This window comes from Malus domestica, chromosome 02 (genome assembly GCF_042453785.1).
Source record: "Malus domestica chromosome 02, GDT2T_hap1".
NCBI lineage: Eukaryota > Viridiplantae > Streptophyta > Magnoliopsida > Rosales > Rosaceae > Malus > Malus domestica.
Window position 1 is genome coordinate 17,232,268 of NC_091662.1, and position 19,332 is coordinate 17,251,599.

At 39.8% G+C, this 19,332-nt stretch overlaps 4 protein-coding genes across 4 annotated transcripts; 2 read left to right on the forward strand and 2 right to left on the reverse strand.

The window, feature by feature from the left end:
• The first annotated feature begins 795 nt into the window (after positions 1 to 795).
• Positions 796 to 5,345, forward strand: LOC103404994 (squalene epoxidase 3-like). Its single transcript, XM_029092559.2, has 8 exons — positions 796 to 2,160; positions 2,571 to 2,682; positions 2,847 to 3,021; positions 3,185 to 3,353; positions 3,511 to 3,729; positions 3,877 to 4,152; positions 4,344 to 4,622; positions 4,968 to 5,345. The coding sequence occupies exons 1-8, from the start codon at positions 1,591 to 1,593 to the stop codon at positions 5,070 to 5,072; spliced, it is 1,905 nt and encodes a 634-aa protein (XP_028948392.1). The 5' UTR covers positions 796 to 1,590; the 3' UTR covers positions 5,073 to 5,345.
• Positions 5,272 to 8,030, reverse strand: LOC103404987 (pentatricopeptide repeat-containing protein At3g49740). Its single transcript, XM_008343952.4, has one exon. The coding sequence runs from the start codon at positions 7,782 to 7,784 to the stop codon at positions 5,580 to 5,582; it is 2,205 nt and encodes a 734-aa protein (XP_008342174.2). The 5' UTR covers positions 7,785 to 8,030; the 3' UTR covers positions 5,272 to 5,579.
• A 6,532-nt stretch (positions 8,031 to 14,562) lies between these two features.
• On the forward strand, positions 14,563 to 16,909 carry LOC103426854 (putative pentatricopeptide repeat-containing protein At5g65820). The gene has a single exon (XM_008364933.4). The coding sequence runs from the start codon at positions 14,683 to 14,685 to the stop codon at positions 16,603 to 16,605; it is 1,923 nt and encodes a 640-aa protein (XP_008363155.2). The 5' UTR covers positions 14,563 to 14,682; the 3' UTR covers positions 16,606 to 16,909.
• Positions 16,839 to 18,614, reverse strand: LOC103426855 (probable pectinesterase 29). Its single transcript, XM_008364934.4, has 5 exons — positions 18,269 to 18,614; positions 18,027 to 18,186; positions 17,685 to 17,903; positions 17,253 to 17,491; positions 16,839 to 17,115 (listed from the first exon to the last, which is right to left on the reverse strand). Exons 1-5 carry the CDS (start codon positions 18,493 to 18,495, stop codon positions 16,953 to 16,955), a joined length of 1,008 nt encoding a protein of 335 aa, XP_008363156.2. The 5' UTR covers positions 18,496 to 18,614; the 3' UTR covers positions 16,839 to 16,952.
• Between the last annotated feature and the right edge of the window lie 718 nt (positions 18,615 to 19,332).

Consider the following 19,332-nt stretch of genomic DNA (forward strand, 5'->3'; position numbering starts at 1 on the left):
AAATAAAAAAATAAAAAAAAAAAAAAGAAAAAAAGAAAAAAAAGAACTAAAACTTCTTCTATGCTTTGCCCATTGGAGCCTTGTATTTGACTCTACCAGTATTTGTATTTTTTTTTTTGAGAAGACTAGTGTTTGTATTGAATAAATAAAAAATAATTACAAAACATAAAATAAAATAAAGTATCGAAATTGTTTCTCTATTTTTCTTTTGTGTTGAGTTAGGCTCGAATGGTAGTATGCGTGGACTGCCCAACTAAAAAAGCTGCATGCTTTTACGATTTGGCCCTTCTTCTTTTAGGAACTTTAATTTTCAGTTAATATGATTTTATGATATTAGAATTATCTATACTACTTTTCTTTTCAAAAGGATTATTTTTTATTTTTTATAATTTTATTATTATTAACAGGAGGGAGATAATTCAAAATTATAATAATTATTTAGGAGAAAGAGGAATTTCGAATTCTGGAGGCATGGGTGGAAACTCACACTCATCCACTAGGATATTATACATACTAGTTATTAATCTCTTTGTCAACTGAAATTCTATGAAATTATAATTTTAATCATCTCCTCAAAACTGAAGAAAATTAAAAGTGCGGACAATTTAATAATTACATAATAACATGAATTTTACTATTTTTACGCCACTCTCACAATCATGTACACGTATCAAGTCTTATTTAAAAATAAAAAACAAGTAAATTTATTTAACCTCTATGAAGCACACCCGTAAGGGTACAATTTGCTAGTTTTAGTTAAAATTTTCTTAATTAGTAAGAGGTTAATGAATTTTTTGGCATACTAATGAACTTAAACCAAACAAAATTACATTTTTTTTGTTAGGGGCACCTCTCAAATATTTAATATTTCAGAACTATGTGAATTCATTTTTGTGGTTAGTAATAGTATGATGCCACTAATTCCTATGTTCTACAAACTTGGACAACTAATATTTTATTTTCTTTAATGGACAAGTCTTTCTTTTCTAATCTTTTCCTAAAAATTAAATAATACAAGTCTAAAAATTGCATTTTTTTAAGAGAATAACTTTGGGTGAGTTCATTGTTATTGTAACGTTTCAGTCACTAATGCATTGTCATATAATTTATACATAATGACACCTATCATCAACATAATAGAATTTTAACAAGAGACGAATTAAAAAAGTCTGAAAAATTAAAAATTTAAAAGGAAAACAAAACAACAAACCCTAAATCCAACTATTGCTTGTTGTATGGTTTATGTAATTATGTTGTGTTTTAGTGATAGAGTAACCCTTTACCCAAAAAGAAAAAAAAGAAAAAACACAAGAAACCGAGCCATCTATCCTCTCACGGTCTCAGCCACCCAACCCCGCCAACTGCCCCAGCCACCGGCGGCAATCCCTATCCTCTCCACAACTGGAAAGCTCCGAAGCGATGAATTCGAGGGATTAGGAACTGGGATTTCGTTATCGTTTTCTCTTTCCAACTCCGAGTTAGTTTCTCAGGGACACGGAATTCTTGGAGCTCCAAATGACAACACGAGAGCACATTCCGTAATCACACACACATAATGAGCCTTCAATTCCTCACCCAACCAACCCAAAAATGCTCCTACAAAACCCCCCACGTCCACGTCCACGCCCATGCCCATACCCACACCCACATCCCTCCTCCTCCATCCGCATCCACACCAATCAATTTCAAATTCACATCCCTCATCATCTACCTCCAATCTCTCTCTCCTCCCATAATTCCAAAACCAGAACCAGAACCAGAAGAAAGCCCAACATTACTAGTTGCACCCACTCCCGCATTTCTTCATCTGGGTCGCCGCCTTCTCCATCTGGGCCTTCTTCCTTCTCATCTGGGTCTTCTTCTTTCTCATCTGGGTTTTCTTCTAAGATGGCGGCAACTGTGGCGGTTGATCCGTACGTTCTCTGGACCTTCTTCGCCTCCCTCTTAGGTTTTCTGGCTCTCTCTGTTCTCCGTCGCCGGAATTCCGACCACGCCAAGAGCAATGCTCAGAAGAACAAGAGTAATACGACGATCGTTCAGGATAAAAGCATCAACAGCTCTGACGACGGAGAATTCCCCCCAATTCACGGCTCCGGCACCGATGTAATCGTCGTCGGCGCCGGCGTTGCTGGCGCTGCCCTCGCCCTTACCCTCGCCAAGGTAAAAGAAAACCAAATTAAGGTTTTGATTATATTTATTATTATTTTTTGGGCAATTATCAACTTGTGTGGTTGTTTGTGAATCTGGGTGACGTAGCGTGTCGGATTCAGAAAGCTTGTTTTTTTCCCTTTTTGTGTTGTGAATACTACTGTTAACTGACCGATTGAGAAGTCACGATCTTGGCATGCCATGCACTTAGAAAAGTTGAAGTTGATGACGCAACTGTTGTTTGTAACTTTGTACGCAAGTTTTTTTTTTTTTTTTTTTTTTGTTGTTGTTTGTTATTTTACTTTTATCAACTTTGCAAATAAATAAAAAGTCGACGGTTCATCATCAAGATTCAAGACTGACATGTAAATGTGCTCGATGTAGAAATGTAGAATGTTTTACTTATCTGTTGCTAATCCCAGGAGGGAAGACATGTTCATGTGATTGAAAGAGACTTGACGGAGCCAGATCGAATCGTCGGCGAGCTTCTCCAGCCAGGAGGGTACCTCAAATTGATGGAGTTGGGTCTTGAAGGTAATAAAAGTTGCTAATTCTTGGAGTGTCTGTTTTTTTGTTGTTCTTCTTCTTATTTAAGTTGGATTTTTGAATTTTAAATGTTGAATATGCTGCTTTTCTTAGTATTGGTTTCGGTTGCGAAATCTGACAATAACAGTAACATGTATGAGCATTGGTTTCAGATTGTGTGGAGGAAATCGATGCTCAGCGAGTGGTCGGTTATGTTCTTTTTAAGGATGGGAAGAACACTCGGCTGACCTATCCTCTGGAACAGTTCCACTCCGATGTGGCGGGGAGAAGTTTCCACAATGGCCGATTCATACAGAGGATGAGGCAAAAAGCTGCAAAGCTTCCCAAGTAAGTTTCTTGCCTCCTCATTTGAATGCTTATGCTGTCGTGCTTGAGTCCATGATGTTTGGTTTCATGTAAATTATCCGCATTTTTTCAGTGAATGTTCCGTTTTCCTAATGCAGCGATGCTTGACCCCCTTGCATCCTCTTGTGTCTTGTTTTCTTTTAAGTGTACAACTGGAGCAAGGTACTGTAACGTCCCTGCTTGAAGTAAATGGGACAATTAAGGGGGTTCGATATAAAACCAAGGATGGTCAAGAACTTCAAGCGCACGCTCCTCTTACGATTGTTTGTGATGGTTGCTTCTCAAATCTGCGCCGCACTCTTTGCAAGCCTCAGGTAAAGTTGCTTCTTCAAATCTCTAATACAACGATTACGTTGTTTGATTAGGATGCCGATACACTTGCAGAAAGCTTTAACTGGAACAGTCAGATTTCTGTTTGAACCCGCACTTCCTACATTGACAAAGATGGTATCGATCTACTTTTTTTTGCAGGTAGAAGTGCCCTCTTGTTTCGTAGGATTAATCTTGGAAAATTGCAAACTCCCATTTGCAAATCATGGGCATGTTATTCTAGCGGATCCCTCTCCGATCCTGTTTTATCAAATCAGCAGTACAGAGGTCCGCTGTTTGGTTGATGTGCCCGGCCAAAGGGTACCTCCCATTGCCAATGGTGCAATGGCTAACTACTTGAAGACTGCGGTGGCTCCACAGGTACCTTTCGGTTTCAAAATTAGGGGTCTTGAGTTCAAACATTGAAACATTTTGATTGATCCTATTGTTTCGACAGTAGTTTCTGTTCCTTTTTGGGCTGAGCCGGCTTCTTCTATTTTGAATTAACGAAGAAAATGTCTGTTTCAGGTTCCACCGGAACTTCATGATGCCTTTGTTGCTGCAATTGATAAGGGAAATATTAGAACAATGCCAAACAGAAGCATGCCAGCTAATCCTCAGCCAACTCCAGGAGCCCTTTTGCTGGGTGACGCTTTCAATATGCGCCATCCTTTAACCGGCGGAGGAATGACTGTGGCACTTTCTGATATTGTTGTACTCAAGGATCTTCTTAAGCCGCTGCGGAACCTACATGATGCAGCTTCGTTGTGCACATACCTAGAATCCTTTTATACCTTGCGCAAGGTAAGCTCTGTTGCTCATGGGTGCCGGTTTAATATCGATGTGCATAATCCTTTTATACTTTGCTAAATCGAACTGTTTCAATTCCGTTTCTTGTTTGGCTGCAAAACAATTGATTTCAAGGTTGCATTGCTTGTATTAGAGATGTTATTATCACATATTCATCCTACTGATATTTAGCGTTGTTTTCGCAGCCGGTTGCATCTACGATAAATACCTTGGCAGGTGCCCTATACAAAGTGTTCTCCACCTCCCCTGATGAAGCAAGGACGGAGATGCGCCAAGCTTGTTTTGACTACCTAAGCCTTGGAGGTGCCTGTTCAACCGGACCAGTGGCTTTGCTCTCTGGTCTAAATCCTTGTCCGTTGAATTTAGTTCTTCATTTTTTTGCTGTGGCGGTATACGGTGTTGGTCGTTTGCTACTACCATTTCCTTCACCGAGACGCGTGTGGATTGGAGCTAGATTACTTTTGGTGGGTTTTTCTTTTCCCCTTAACTTTTCCTAGATGATTATAGAATGCTGAATCATGTTTTTCTTCCTGGCCTAAAATGACAAATGACTCATTTGATATCGATGACTTCTAATCAAACAACGGAATTTCATTATGCGAACAAAATTGTACACAATGTGAAGCCATTTGGTTGGTTCTTACCAGTACCTTGGATCTCAAGGCAAAGCTTTCTAAATGAACTTCCGTATAAGCTAGATAGTAGATACCTAATTTTCCAACTGAGCAGATGCTACGGCCGTCATAGTAGTATACATGATTTCAATCAGTTTCTCTGGTTCTTAACAAAGAGCGTTTTCTTTTTGTCAGAGTGCATCGGGTATAATATTTCCCATCATCAAGGCTGAAGGAGTGAGACAGATGTTCTTTCCAGCTACCATTCCAGCTCATCATAGAGCTCCTCCTGCCGAGTAAGCTACAGAAAATGATGGGGGAGAGCAAGGCAGTGGCATGCTTCGGACTTGTTGCTGTCAAGAGTCGAGATAAACCAGTCGGTACCTGCAAATTCTTTCTTGTTAACGATAGATAAAGAGGAAATCCAATTGTATTTTCCCTAATGAATTGTATCATTATTTCCAAATATGTACATCTTATAGTGGTATGGCTAGAAAAAAGAAATGTAAAAGTATATGTGAGATGTTTGAATTGAAAACAATATGAAGAAATATACGTTACATATTTGTGTTACATTCTGTGCATTATTTATAGATGAACACTGGACTGAGAGACGATGGGAAGAGTTGTCGGTTCAGCTTACCTTTTTACTGCTACGTCTTCATTCGTTGATCACGGAAGCATTAACTTCATCAATGGCAGTGCTGAGTGTCAAATAAATGAATCTTGTAAGGCTTCCAACTATGATTAGTACTGTAGAATGGCACAACGAGGCTTGGTTTGGTTTCCAGTTGACCCTGCATGTTTTTATGACTTAATCCAACTCAATCCAGGAATCTTCGGAACCCGAGTTCTGTTCATCAATTCTCTCACATTAGCTGCTTCTTCCCATTGACCAGCAGCTGCATAAATACTGGCCAGAAGCACGTAAACTGTTGGATTATTTTGTTCAGTTTCAAGGAGAAACCCAGCAACTGTTCGTCCTAGCCTTAAATTTCCATGTGCTGCACAAGAACTGATTAGTGTCCACCAAATGTTTGGATGTGCTTCAATTTGCTTGCTGTTTATTACAGTTTCCGCCTCATCAAGATACCCAGCACGACCTAGAAGGTCAACTATACATGAAAAGTGATCAACTTCAGGTATAAAGCCATAATTACGAATCATGGAATTGAAAATTCGGGTACCATCAACAACTAGACCAGCATGGCTGCAAGCGGAAAGGACTGCCGTAAAGGTGGCCTGGTCTGGTTTGACTGCAGATGCGTCTTGCATTGCCTCAAAACAGCGCACAGCTTCATTTCCTTTCCCATGCTGTGCATAAGCAGCTATCAGGGAATTCCAAGAGACTGTATCCTTTTGAGTCATTGCATTGAAAACTCTTACGGACCAATGTATAACCCCGCATTTAGCGTACATGGTGATGAGGGCATTGCCTAAGCACATCTGATGCGAAAACCCAAATTTGAGAATGTAGCCATGAACTTGTTTTCCGTCTTTCAAGGCTGATGTGCTTGAACAAATGCTCAAAATAATACTCAAGGTACACACATCTGGCCTGTGTTCTGACATTAGTAGATTAGAAAATTGCTCTAGCCCTTCTTTTACCAATCCATTCAACAGGAATCCGGAAACAATAGCATTCCAGGAGATCAAATTTTTGGACTCGATATCTTCGAATACTGGATAGGCCAGATCAATCAGACCCAGCTTAGCATATGCAGATACCAATGCATTTGAAACGTAGATCTTAAGGATAAGCCCATTTTTGTGTGCAAGGGCTTGAGCCATTTGCACGATCTCAATCAACTCCGAGCTTGCTAACAAACTTCCAAAAGTAAACTCATCTGGTTTGACCCCTGCCCTCTGCATTTGCTGGTAGACCAAGATGGCTAATTTACTGTCATTCCCTTGAGCATAAGTTGAGATCATGGTGTTCCATGATATGAGATCCTTCTCCTCCAATGTCTGAAAAACCTGGTAAGCAGCATGCAAATCCCCACAACCAGAATACATGGTTATTGCTGCATTGCTCACAGAAGTAAAAGTTTCGAAACCCGACTTAACAGCTTGGGCAAGTACATGGTTGGCAACTCTTGCAGTTGAACATGAGGTCATGACACTTACAAAAGTCAGCTCGGTAGGCCTAAGACATGCCTCTTGCATCAATTTGAACATTTCCAAAGCTTCTTTATCTCTTCCGGCACTCACCAAACCATCTATCATCACATTAAAAGTAATCTGATCATATATTGCACCTTCCGCTTCTTCAAATAAATCAAATGCCTCCGAAACACTTCTGCAGTTAAAATACATAGTTATCAGAGCATTAACAACAGAACTTCTACCCAAAAACCCGGTTTTAAGCACTAAAGAATGCACCTGCCTCCCAAAACCTAAGAGCCCCAAACCACACAAACTCAAAACACTAGCAAAACCATAATTATCATGCATAACACCCATCCTATGCATTTCACAAAAAAAATCAATAGCAACCACATCAAACCCATTCTCCGCACACCCGGTAATCATCGCATTCCAAATCGCCACACTACCCTTTTGGGGCATTTTATCAAACACCTCACAGGCATAATCCACATGCCCCAATTTTGTACAAGCCGAAAACAGCGTGGTCCACGAATAAACATCTGGGTTTTCAATCCCGTCGAAGACCCATTTCACAGAAGTCAAGTCTTCGGCTTTCGCATAGAGCGAGAGCAGGGTGTTGGCTACGTGAGGGTAGGCTTTAAGGCCAGTCCGGATGGCGTGGGCATGGAGTTGGGTTCCGAAAGCAACGTCGCGGCAATTGGCGCAGGCGGTGACGGCAGATGAGAGCGTGTAGTGGTCCGGTCCTACGGACGGAGAGGAGTGGATTTGGGTGAAAAGCTGGAGGGCCTCTGAGTAACGGTGCGAGCGCGTGAGGTTGGCGAGCGTTTGGTTCAGTTTGAGGATCTGCTTAGTGGCGACTTGGGTAAGGGTTTTTGTGGGTTCTTTGTAGAAGTGGAACCTCATCGATCTCTTGAATTTTGGGTATTTTCAGCGACTGCATTTGTAGAATCTGATGGTTTTTGCAGGTCTTGGTTGAAGAAGAAGCTTCAACCGTTGGTTCCCGCCATTCCGGCGTACGTTTAAACGCCGTGTAAGCTTCCTTTCATTTTAAAAATTTTAAATTGTTTGATAGTATTCGTGTTTGTTTGTAAGTGATGGCCTTTTAAATTCGATTCTCGTCTAATTACGTAATTTTAATTTTATTTTGGGTCAAAGCCTTCTTACTTTTGTCTCTCACAATTGAAAATTGACCAATATCGTCGTCCACATTTGGCTCAACATATCAATGTCAACCATGTCGTCAATTTGTCAAACTTTCAGTTCGATCCCGGAACCAGCGTTCTTAAAAGCGGGATTAATCCAATATCGTGTATTAAGTCAGGAACACCATTGAGCGGCGTCAGACACACATCTGGGCGGGTTAGGCGGCCTCGGCGATGTGGAAAAAACAAAAAGCCCTGTCGTGATACTGGCGACTCACAAAGAAAGAAACTTCTCCGCGTCTCGTCGGCCTCCCTCTCGGTGTGCTAAAAGAGGAGTTGACGAGAATGGAAGATCTATGAGGGGGGAGAGAGAGAGAGAGAGAGAGAGAGAGAGAGAGAGGAGTTAGAGATTTGCAATTGTAGAGGTGGATGAGGGGACGGCTGCTAGTTAGCATTAGTTAGGGTTTTCTATACTCATATTTTTAGTATAAATAGACATTTATTTATGTGATAAATAATCAATTTATTTATATTCATCTAGGCCACCTAAGTCCTCATCTAGGAGCTTAGGCGTTAGGTTCCAACTCACCGTTCAAGTTTAGTGTCTTTTAAAATCTTGACCGGAACAATATATTCTTTTTTTGTTTATTCATATAATGTTCCTAATGTTCGCCGGACTTCTTGCTTTTGTCCCTCTTCACAATTGGAAATTCACCAATATTGTCCTCCACATTTGGCTTAACATATCCATATCATCCATGTCATTAATTTATCAAACTTTCAGTTATATACGGGGACAATTTGCCAAACTATACCAATCAACCACCAATGAACATAAGTCAAATTTTATAGTTAGATAACAACTCTTAATAATACCATTGTGATTAAGTTTGTTACCAATATCAGCACAAACCAAACATTAGGCATTCGATCAAAATTTTCATTCAACCCTATGTGTGCTTCCACTTGTAACGGCGAAAATTTCCTTTTAGACTTGATTTAAGGGTCAAATTAAAGGACATTTTACTCTTCTATATGCACACGCATTGGCGAAATTAGACATATTTTGAATGGAAAGTTCGATTTTAATCAAAATGGTTAATAAATTTAGGTCTCTTTTGAGATTGCTTCTGTAAAAAGCACTTAGTAGTGCATCCTAAAGAAGCACATAGCAGGTTATTCTATAACCCAAAAGTGCTTCTTAAATTTTTTGGCAAACTTAGTAAAAAATGATTTTTTTTAACAAATGATATTATTTACATTAGGAGAGTAAGGAAATTGATTAAGCCTCACAATGGACTATCAATAATGTGGTTCTACTTTTGGTGATAATTGAACCTAAAACACTTAGCAGTAAAGAAAAATTGATTTTTAATCGTAAAAAAAAAAAAAAAAAAAAAAGCACTTGTACCCCTAATGGAATAAATCCCAAAGATGTCTTTAACAACCAAGTCTTATTTTATTTTCAAATACAATGATATTAAGAGCAAGTCCAGCCTTGCATGTAGGCCGGGGGACAGGGGAGAAGAAAGGGCCCGAGGGCCTGTCAATCAGCTCCAGCCATGAAGAGCCCGAGCTCGTGGAGAAGGCCCGAGCAAGAGGCCTGTCAATTTGTGACAGCCTGGCAGCCCGAGCTCCCAGCCTTTTTTTTATTTTTTTCTGTCAGGCACGTGCACCCCACTCGCACGTGGAGGCGCGTCGCCCGACAACTTTTCAGAAAAGCAGTCCGCTTTTCAGAAGGTCTCAGTTACCGTTAGGAAGCCACGTGGCTTCCCACGGTCCGTTCGATCTCAACGACTCCTTCATTTGGACCGTTGGATCTCAACAGTAAAAAAAAAATATCTTATTTAATATCAAATGTTCGATCTGAAATCAACGGTCGATATTAATATGCTATAAATAAAGAAAAAATAGTTTTAAAATTAAGGAAAGTTACCGTTGTGACACGTGGCACAATCTGGAGTGTTGGAATTCAAAATTTTTTAAATCCAACGGCAGAGATTAATTATTTGAATAAAAATTAAAAAAAATGGAAAAAATCCGAAAAAATTGTAAAAAATCTGAAATTTTTTTGTAAAAAATTGTTTTTACTTTTCTATAAATACCACTTCTTCTCTATCTACCTTACACCACAATTTCATATTTTCTCAACTACTTTCAATCAAATTCATATCTTTCTCTCAAAGTTTCAATCCAATTTTTTTTCCACAAAATGACTACTGATGCAGGTACGAATTGGTCGCTTCTTGAAGATGTTGCGTTGTGCACTAGATGGGTTGAAGTTACTCATAATTCTCTTACGGGTAATGAGATGCAGTTGCGAGAAATGTGGAGTTTAATTCATACCAAATTTCTTGAGCAAATGAGTGGGAAAAGAACCAAAGAATCGATGTCCAGTCGTTGGAAAATACTTAGTCATTCCTTTAGTACGTGGAGAGATGCATTGACACAAGCTAGTAGTAATGTTCGAAGTGGGGCAAATTATGCGGATGAGGTAAGAATATATTATAATTATTTGTTTGTATTATTATTTTGTTACCTAATTTGATTATAATTATTTGTTTGTATTATTTATTTGTTACCTAATTTCATTATTATTATTATTTGTTTGCATTATTTATTTGTGACCTAATTTCATTATTATTATTTGTTTGTATTATTTATTTGTTACCTAATAATTTCATTATTATTATTTGTTTGTATTATTTATTTGTTACCTAATAATTTCATTATTATTATTTATTTGTATTATTTATTTGTTACCTAATTTCATTATTATATTTATTTGTTTGTATTATTTATTTGTGACCTAATTTTATTATTATTATTTGTTTGTATTATTTATTTGTGACCTAATTTTATTATTATTATTTGTTTGTATTATTTATTTGTGACCTAATTTCATTATTATTATTTGTTTGTATTATTTATTTGTTACCTAATGATTTCATTATTATTATTATTTGTTTGTATTATTTATTTGTTACCTAATAATTTCAATATTATTATTTGTAGCAACTTCAAGCACAAGCATGGTATGCTGCCAAAATCAAATCAAGAAACAAATCATTCACCCGGTGGGAATGTTGGAATATTGTTAAAGATTGTCCTAAATTCAAAGTTATGCATGTTGGTCCAGAAGTATGCATGAACATCATCCCTCTACACAGCACCTTTGTACACAGCACCCCTCCACACTCTACACCCGACATGGCTCCCATGTTGATGAAGAAGATGGAGAAGAAGTGCCTGAAACGCCCATTCCAGAACAAGCGTCGGGGTCGACCCGTTATCCAATTAGGCCTCAAGGTAAGAAGGCTTCAAAGAGGAAAGGGAGTGCTTCCAAGAATGATTATGGAAAGTACATGCAAGAACTTGCTCGTCAAGGTGAATTGACATTGGCGCGGGAATTGGTGAAATATGAGGCTGATAAGGCTAGAGATGAGGTAAAAGCTGTAGCTATTCAACAAGTATTTCAAGCTGAACAGAGGGAAAGAGAGCTACTTAGGCAAGAAAGGGAGTTGCTTAGAGAAAAAAGAATTGCACAACGAGATCGTGACATTATGAACACGCGTTTAGAAAGGATGTCTCCAACTTCTAAATATTTTTGGCAGTCGGAGAAAGCGGATGTGGTGCAAAGGAGGCGTGCAAGAGAAGCGAGATCAAGACAAGATGGCCCTAGCACAACAAGACAATATGATCCTAGCACCACAGATTGGTTAAGTGGTGAGGAATAGGGTACTTTTGTAATCGGAGCCCATAGTTTTCCAATCACTTTAGGTTGTAATTTATTATTTATGTTGTTTCCATGTAATCGGAATAGGGTACTTATGTAATTTATTATTTATGTTGTTTCCATTTTATTGAAGTTAGTACTTTATTAAAAGTGAGAGTACCATTTAATTTCGTAATATATTTATCCTAATAATAGAATCTTTATTCATCAAATTGTTCACGTATAATGAAATTATAAAACACACCAAATAAAACTAAAAAACTCACCAATTGGAATTACATAAACACACCAAATAAAATTACATAAACATACGAAATAATAAAAAACTCACTACAAAAAACACACCAAATAAAATTACATAAACATACCAAATAATTCACACCAAATAAAATTACATAAACATACGAAATAATAAAAAACTCACTACAAAAAACACATCAAATAAAATTACATAAACACACCAAATACAAACAAACATACTAAATAAACTTAAGTCTCTTCAGCTTGTTTCAATGCCCACTGGTGCTCTATCAAGTCAATTTGCCGATCGTTGTGCATAGATGACATTTGAAGTGCAGTATATCGTTGAATGACCCTTTCATTGTAACGTCCATCCCTTTCTAATGGCTCGTGTTGCACAGGTTCTTCGGTGGCATCATACACACAATATATCCGTGTTCTTGAATTGTTCATCGTGTCTGGCTTTGGCTCATATTCATCAACCGCATCATAATCGAACTCATCTTCCACAATCATGTTGTGAAGAATGATGCACGTCATCATGATGGATCGAAGTGACTCTACATCGAACATTCTGGCAGCACCCCTGACGATCGCCCAACGAGCTTGAAGGATACCAAAACAACGCTCCACATCCTTCCTGCACCCCTCTTGACAGCTTGCAAAGTGTTTTTCCTTTGCACTTCGCGGATGTGGCACTGTTTTGACAAATGTTTCCCACCGTGGGTAAATGCCGTCAGCTAGGTAGTATGCCCCGTCGTACCCACGCCTGTTGACGACATACGTGACTTTTGGTGCCTTTCCTTGCAGGACGTCGTTGAACACTGGGGATTGGGCAAGGACGTTGAGATCATTTTAAGCCCCCGGAACCCCGAAAAAGGCGTGCCATATCCATGTATCAAAAGATGCCACTGCCTCCAAAATGATAGATTTTGATCCTTTTCTGTCCCCATATGCGCCTTGCCATGCACTTGGACAGTTTTTCCACGTCCAGTGCATACAATCGATGCTTCCTACCATCCTAGGAAAACCTCGCATCTCGCCCCTCTTCAGAAGCCTTTGCAAGTCCATGTGAGTAGGTTTTCGGAGGTACTCTGCGGTGTACAAAGATTCGACTACTCCGCAAAACCTCATCAGGGCCTCAAGAATGGTTGATTTCCCCATCCTCGTTATCTCATCCACTTGGTCTGCAGATGCTCCATACGCAAGCATCCGTAATGCAGCATTGATTTTTTGCTCAGGCATGAGACCCATAACACCACAAGCATCCTTCTTTTGCACAAAGTAAGAATCATGGTTGCAAACATCAGTCATGATTCTGTTGAACAAATGTCGTTCCATTCTAAAACGACGTCTGAAGTACGTATCAGGAAATTCACTGTTATGGACAAAGTAATCGTCCAACAGCTCTTCACCCCGTCGTTGCCTGCTTCTATCAAGGTTTCTTGAACGGTTGAGCCTGTATATCTGAGCAACAGTCTGGATGACTCGACGGGAATGTGAGGCTCTGGCCATTCTTGTTTCGTCATCTCTCCTTCTACGCTCATCATCCTCTTCCATCTCATTTTCGGCTATTTGAAGGTTGAACATTCCTTCAGATTGGTTAAACAATTCTTCCTCTTGCTGATCGATTTCCCACATCATCCTTGATGAAGAAGAAGACATTGTAATGATGGATGGTGAAGAAGAAGCAGAAACTATGAATAATGAGATAAAGATGTTGAGAAAATTGGTGTGAGATTTGTGAGGATGGATGGTGGATTATATGGACGATTCAGAAAGGATTGGATTGTAGACAAGGCCACGTGGCATGCCGTCATTCGTTAAAAATCTGATCGAAATCTATCCTCAAAGATTCTGAAAAGATAATGACACGTGGCACGATCGTATTGGATAAAAATCTTATCGAAATCGATCCCCAATAATTATCTTTTCGGATAATGACACGTGGCGCAATTTTGAACGAGTTAAAATCTGATCGAAATCTATCATCAAAGATTCTTAAAAGATAACGACACGTGACACGATGACATTGGATAAAAATCTTATCGAAATTCATCACTAAATAATTGTTTTTTTATAAAATGACACATGGCGCAACGAGAACGATTTAAAAAATCTTATCCGAAATTACAAATAATTTTATTTTGTATTATTTAAACAAACAAAAAAAACTAATATTTTATTGCCTATTGCCAGGGGGAGGACTCCAAGGGTGGAGATGCAAATGACAATTATTGTTCATTAATGATAGTTACTATTCATTAAAGGCAGTTACTGTTCAAAATGGTGGATTCAATAGTGGATTGCCAGGGGGGAGGGCTCCATGGATGGAGTTGCTCTAAGGATGAGAAGTGAGGCAAAACAACATAGACCAACAATAATTTGGTATTTAACTTACTATTATATAAGATGAATTTAAAACTTTCTACTTACAAGCAGGACAAATATCACTAAACGTGGAACTTATATTTTGAAAAAGGGGGTGAGGTTGATATTTACCTTCTGCTCTACCTTACGAGAAAAACATAAATACAAGAAATGATCAAATTAGAACACGAAATTGACCTAATGTCAAACCGCACCGTTTAGGGCAAAAATGCTTCACGAAAACAGACATGGTGATAGGAGAGAGTTGAGTTGAGTTGAGCTGAGTTGGGTTGGGTTGCAGAACCGGATTAAAATGCAGAGATTGTATCAGCAAACCAAATCTCTCTGCACCAAACACCATCATCTCTCGCATTCCTTCAAACCAAACACCCCCTCCAACCTTTTCCACACCAATCACAAACCCACCAAGCAAACCCACAACCCCCATGCCTTCACCAAGACAAGATCCGGCCTCGGGCTGGCCCGCCTCGACACCGACCCGGATACATCCCCAGACGACCCGACCCACTGCGAGTTCTCCGCCGACGTCGAGAAGATTTACAGAATACTACGGAAATTCCACTCCAGGGTCCCGAAATTGGAGCTCGCTCTCCACCAATCCGGCGTCGTTTTGAGGTCAGGGTTAACGGAGCGGGTGCTGAACCGGTGTGGCGACGCCGGGAACCTCGGGTATAGGTTCTTCGTGTGGGCTGCGCAGCAGCCGAATTACCGACCCAGTTACGAGGTGTATAAGGCCATGATTAAAAGCTTGAGCAAAATGCGCCAATTCGGCGCCGTTTGGGCGCTGCTTGAAGAAATGAGGAGGGAGAACCCGCAGCTGATTACCCAGGAAGTTTTTGTGGTTCTGATGCGGCGGTTCGCCGCGGCGAGGATGGTGAAGAAAGCAGTTGAGGTGCTCGACGAAATGCCTAAGTATGGGTGCGAACCCGATGAGTATGTTTTCGGGTGTTTGTTGGATGCCCTGTGTAAAAATGGTAGTGTTAAAGATGCAGCTTCATTGTTTGAGGATATGCGTGTGAGGTTTACTCCGAGTATTAAGCATTTTACGTCGTTGTTGTATGGTTGGTGTCGAGAAGGGAAGCTCATGGAGGCGAAATTCGTGTTGGTGCAGATGAGGGAAGCCGGTTTTGAGCCTGACATTGTGGTGTATAACACATTGCTGAGCGGGTACTCTCAGGCTGGGAAGATGGTTGATGCCAATGAGCTCTTGAAGGAGATGAGGAGGAAGGGTTGTGATCCCAATGCAGCTTCGTACACGACTGTGATTCAGGTGCTTTGCAGTCGAGAAAAGATGGAGGAGGCAATGAGGGTGTTTGTGGAGATGCAGAGGAGTGGTTGTGAGGCTGATGTTGTGACTTACACTACTTTGATTAGTGGGTTTTGTAAGTGGGGAAAGATTGAGAGGAGTTACGAGATTTTGGATGGTATGATACAGAAAGGGTTTTCGCCGAATCAGATGACTTACATGTATATTATGTTGGCTCATGAGAAGAAGGAAGAGCTGGAGGAGTGTGTGGAATTGATGGAGGAGATGAGAAAGATCGGTTGTAGTCCTGATCTTGGTATTTACAACACAGTGATCCGGTTGGCGTGCAAATTGGGGGAGGTGAAAGAAGGTGTTCGACTTTGGAACGAAATGGAAGCAGCTGGGTTTAGTCCTGGGCTTGACACCTTTGTCATTATGATTCATGGGTTTCTTGGGCAAGGCTGTTTGATTGATGCTTGTGATTATTTTAAAGAAATGGTCGGCAGAGGTCTTCTGTCCGGCCCACAATATGGTACCTTGAAGGAGCTGATGAATGCTTTGTTGAGAGACGAAAAGCTAGAAATGGCAAAAGATGTTTGGAGTTGCATTGTGACCAAAGGATGCGATCTCAATGTGTTTGCATGGACAATTTGGATTCATGCGCTGTTTTCAAGGGGGCATGTGAAGGAGGCTTGTTCGTACTGTTTGGACATGATGGAGGCGGATGTAATGCCACAGCCAGATACTTTCGCGAAGCTCATGCGCGGTTTAAGGAAACTATATAACCGACAGATAGCAGCTGAGATCACAGAGAAGGTGAGGAAGATGGCTGCAGATAGACAAATCACTTTCAAGATGTATAAAAGGCGAGGAGAGCGGGACTTGAAGGAAAAGGTAAAGGAGAAAAATGATGGGAGGAAACGGAGGGCCCGCAGAAGAAGTTGGCCTAGTAAATCTAAATCTTTGTAGTTTGAACGAGAAGGTGTGAAGTATATGGATCCAGTGATCGCTCCCAAATCACAGAGATCGATCGGCCATCATTAACATGAGAAATGGCAGCCATTTCTTCACCCATTTCTTTTCGGCTCCAACTGTACCAATGTCTATCTCATCACGGAATGGGATACAACTGGTTACATCTAAGATTTTCTCATTGTACGAGCTTAATTCTGCCACATTTGGGCGTCTCTCGGAACAAAATATTTGGTGCATGAAAATATCGAGGCTGATTTGATTCAAACTTTATACTAAACGAAAGGTACTTTTTATTCCATTAGCAAGACATGTTACGCAAGGTAAGGCGCTTGCTCAAGGGCTTAATTTGGTTGACCTCTCAACCATCCTTCTTGGTCTATGAAAGAAGCCGGATTTGTGAAATATGCCACTTCTTCATCTGATAGCTTCTTCTCCCATGGGACACGACCCGACAAATTGGCTCCAGGTCCTTGACAATTTGCCTCCGAGAATGCAACCGAATCCCTGTTCAATATCGTAAAAGGAAAACACTGAGACAATTAAATTGTAATCTGACATATCGGTTTTTAGTTGAAGTGATTAAGAGCGTTCATCTCTGCACCCGAGATCCTGTATTGAAACAGAAACGGAGATAGACTTACACAGGAGCAGGCGGCCATGGGGACCAACCCTCAGGGGTGATGATATTTTCCATGAAGGTGGAGGCAAACAATACTCTCGAATAAGGTCTCCACGGTCTTCCTAAAAATGTAGTACCTGTTCCGTTTACATAGCAATCTTTGAGCACAAAACCAGTTGTTTCGTTTGGGGCTTTACGGCCTTGTGCTGTAATAAAACCAGTAATCCCTATTCGATCGGTTATCGAAAATATCTGGCATTTCTGCAAACAAATGTGTCATGTAATCGAGTGTAAATACATGAACATTGTGCTAAAGATGAGTAGAGCTAGGCTCAGTCATGTAGAAATGTAAGTCACGATGAACCGTTTCATGTGGGATCGTGTAGATGACCGAGCCTAGCGCATCTCTGGCTAAAATAATGAGAGAGAGAGAGAGAGAGAGAGGATTTTCAACCTCATAAATTGACTGGCCATTGCCCCAAATGAAGTCTATAGCCCCTTCAATAAAGCAATCGTAAAAATAGTGACGGCCACCATCATCAGTCAATGTATCTTGCAAGCTTATAAAACTGCAGTGGTGAAAACTTGCTTTGTCTGCAGAGATTAAGATTGCAGGCGCCCAAGTAGTTTTGCCTCCATTCGGATCCGGCAAGATAAGATGGTCATATGAATTCTGTTAATTAGAACCAGAATTGCAAACTTAAAATGCTTAACCCTGAATTTATCTTAGCGTGTGTTGTGTGTGTGTGTGTGTGTGTGTGTGTGTGTATATAACATTCAATCTTAGATGCTTAACCTTGAATATTATACTTCGCGCCACAAAATTATCTGCAAACAACTTGAATGTAGGACTGTCAATGACACTGCCAGCATCTCCGTATTCGATTGTAGCGGGAAATTTAGGGTCTCCTTCAAGAACGATGTATGGTTTCTCCTTTGGAATCATAACTTTTTCCCTACATATAAGAATTTCATATCCATAGTTAGTTTTGATTTTAATGTGTAGCTTGAAAATAAATTAAAAAGAACACTACTTACGTATACACATCAGGGTTAAGGAGGATACGAATCCACAGAGAGTTATTTGGTGGTACAGAATCGATGGCTTGTTGCACTGTGGTAAAATTTCCTCGACCACTCTTATCGACTATGATGGTACTTGAAACATCGTTTTCCAAAGCGTTTTTCGTTGCTTTGTACCGTCCCCCCAATGTTGAACCGAAGAAAAGGAGGAGGGAAAATATTGTTGATATAAGAGACTCCATACCAGAACACTGCAAGACAATTAAGTTTAGGAACAATGAGAGGCTAAGACAGTTTTCTTAGGATAAGAAGAAGAAACTCTTTTGATATGTGTTTGGCTGACAGCTTTGGTTAACTGAGTACAATGAATCTGCAATTCTTAATTTGGAAAAATATTTATCATTGAGAGGGAAAGATAACAACATTTTATTATTAATTTTGCTGTAATATTTTACTGGCCCGAGCCTAAAAATTAAAGGGCGTTTAGCAGCAATTATTCGTTTTTGGACAATAGTTGCACTGTGTTTCCACTTAATTGCTCTATTGATCAAATTTATCTATGGAAAGTTTATACTGCTCTTCATTGATCTTTTTATTGGTCAACATGTCTTTTTTTTGATGAAAATGTGACACCTTAACAACATTGAACGACAGTAGCATATCGATTTTCAAATTCATTCTTTCAGTTGCTTCATCTCGACTAATTTAATTTAGAGAGGTGAAGAACATCTGAGAGACCATGAAGTAGTTAGCTAAACTTTCGATTACTCCACCTCAGAGTGAACCAGCTGTTGAGCCTTATACCATTGGAAAGATATGGAAGTTAGCTTTCAGAGGAATTTTACGCTTCGTGATTCCGAGTTTCCTAGACGATGTTATGAGGATTTTCGTACAAGACGTCCGTCAGCCAAGTCTATGCGGAAGTTACAAAGTCTGTTGGGTTTTTCAAGTCATAATTCAGTCGAAGCCCAAAGCCCAAGGTAGAAATCCTATTTCGAATGGGTTTGAAGTAATTATTTGGGAAGTTTACTTGCCACATCATTCAATTATGTTAGGACTTGTCTACCATATGAGGAGGG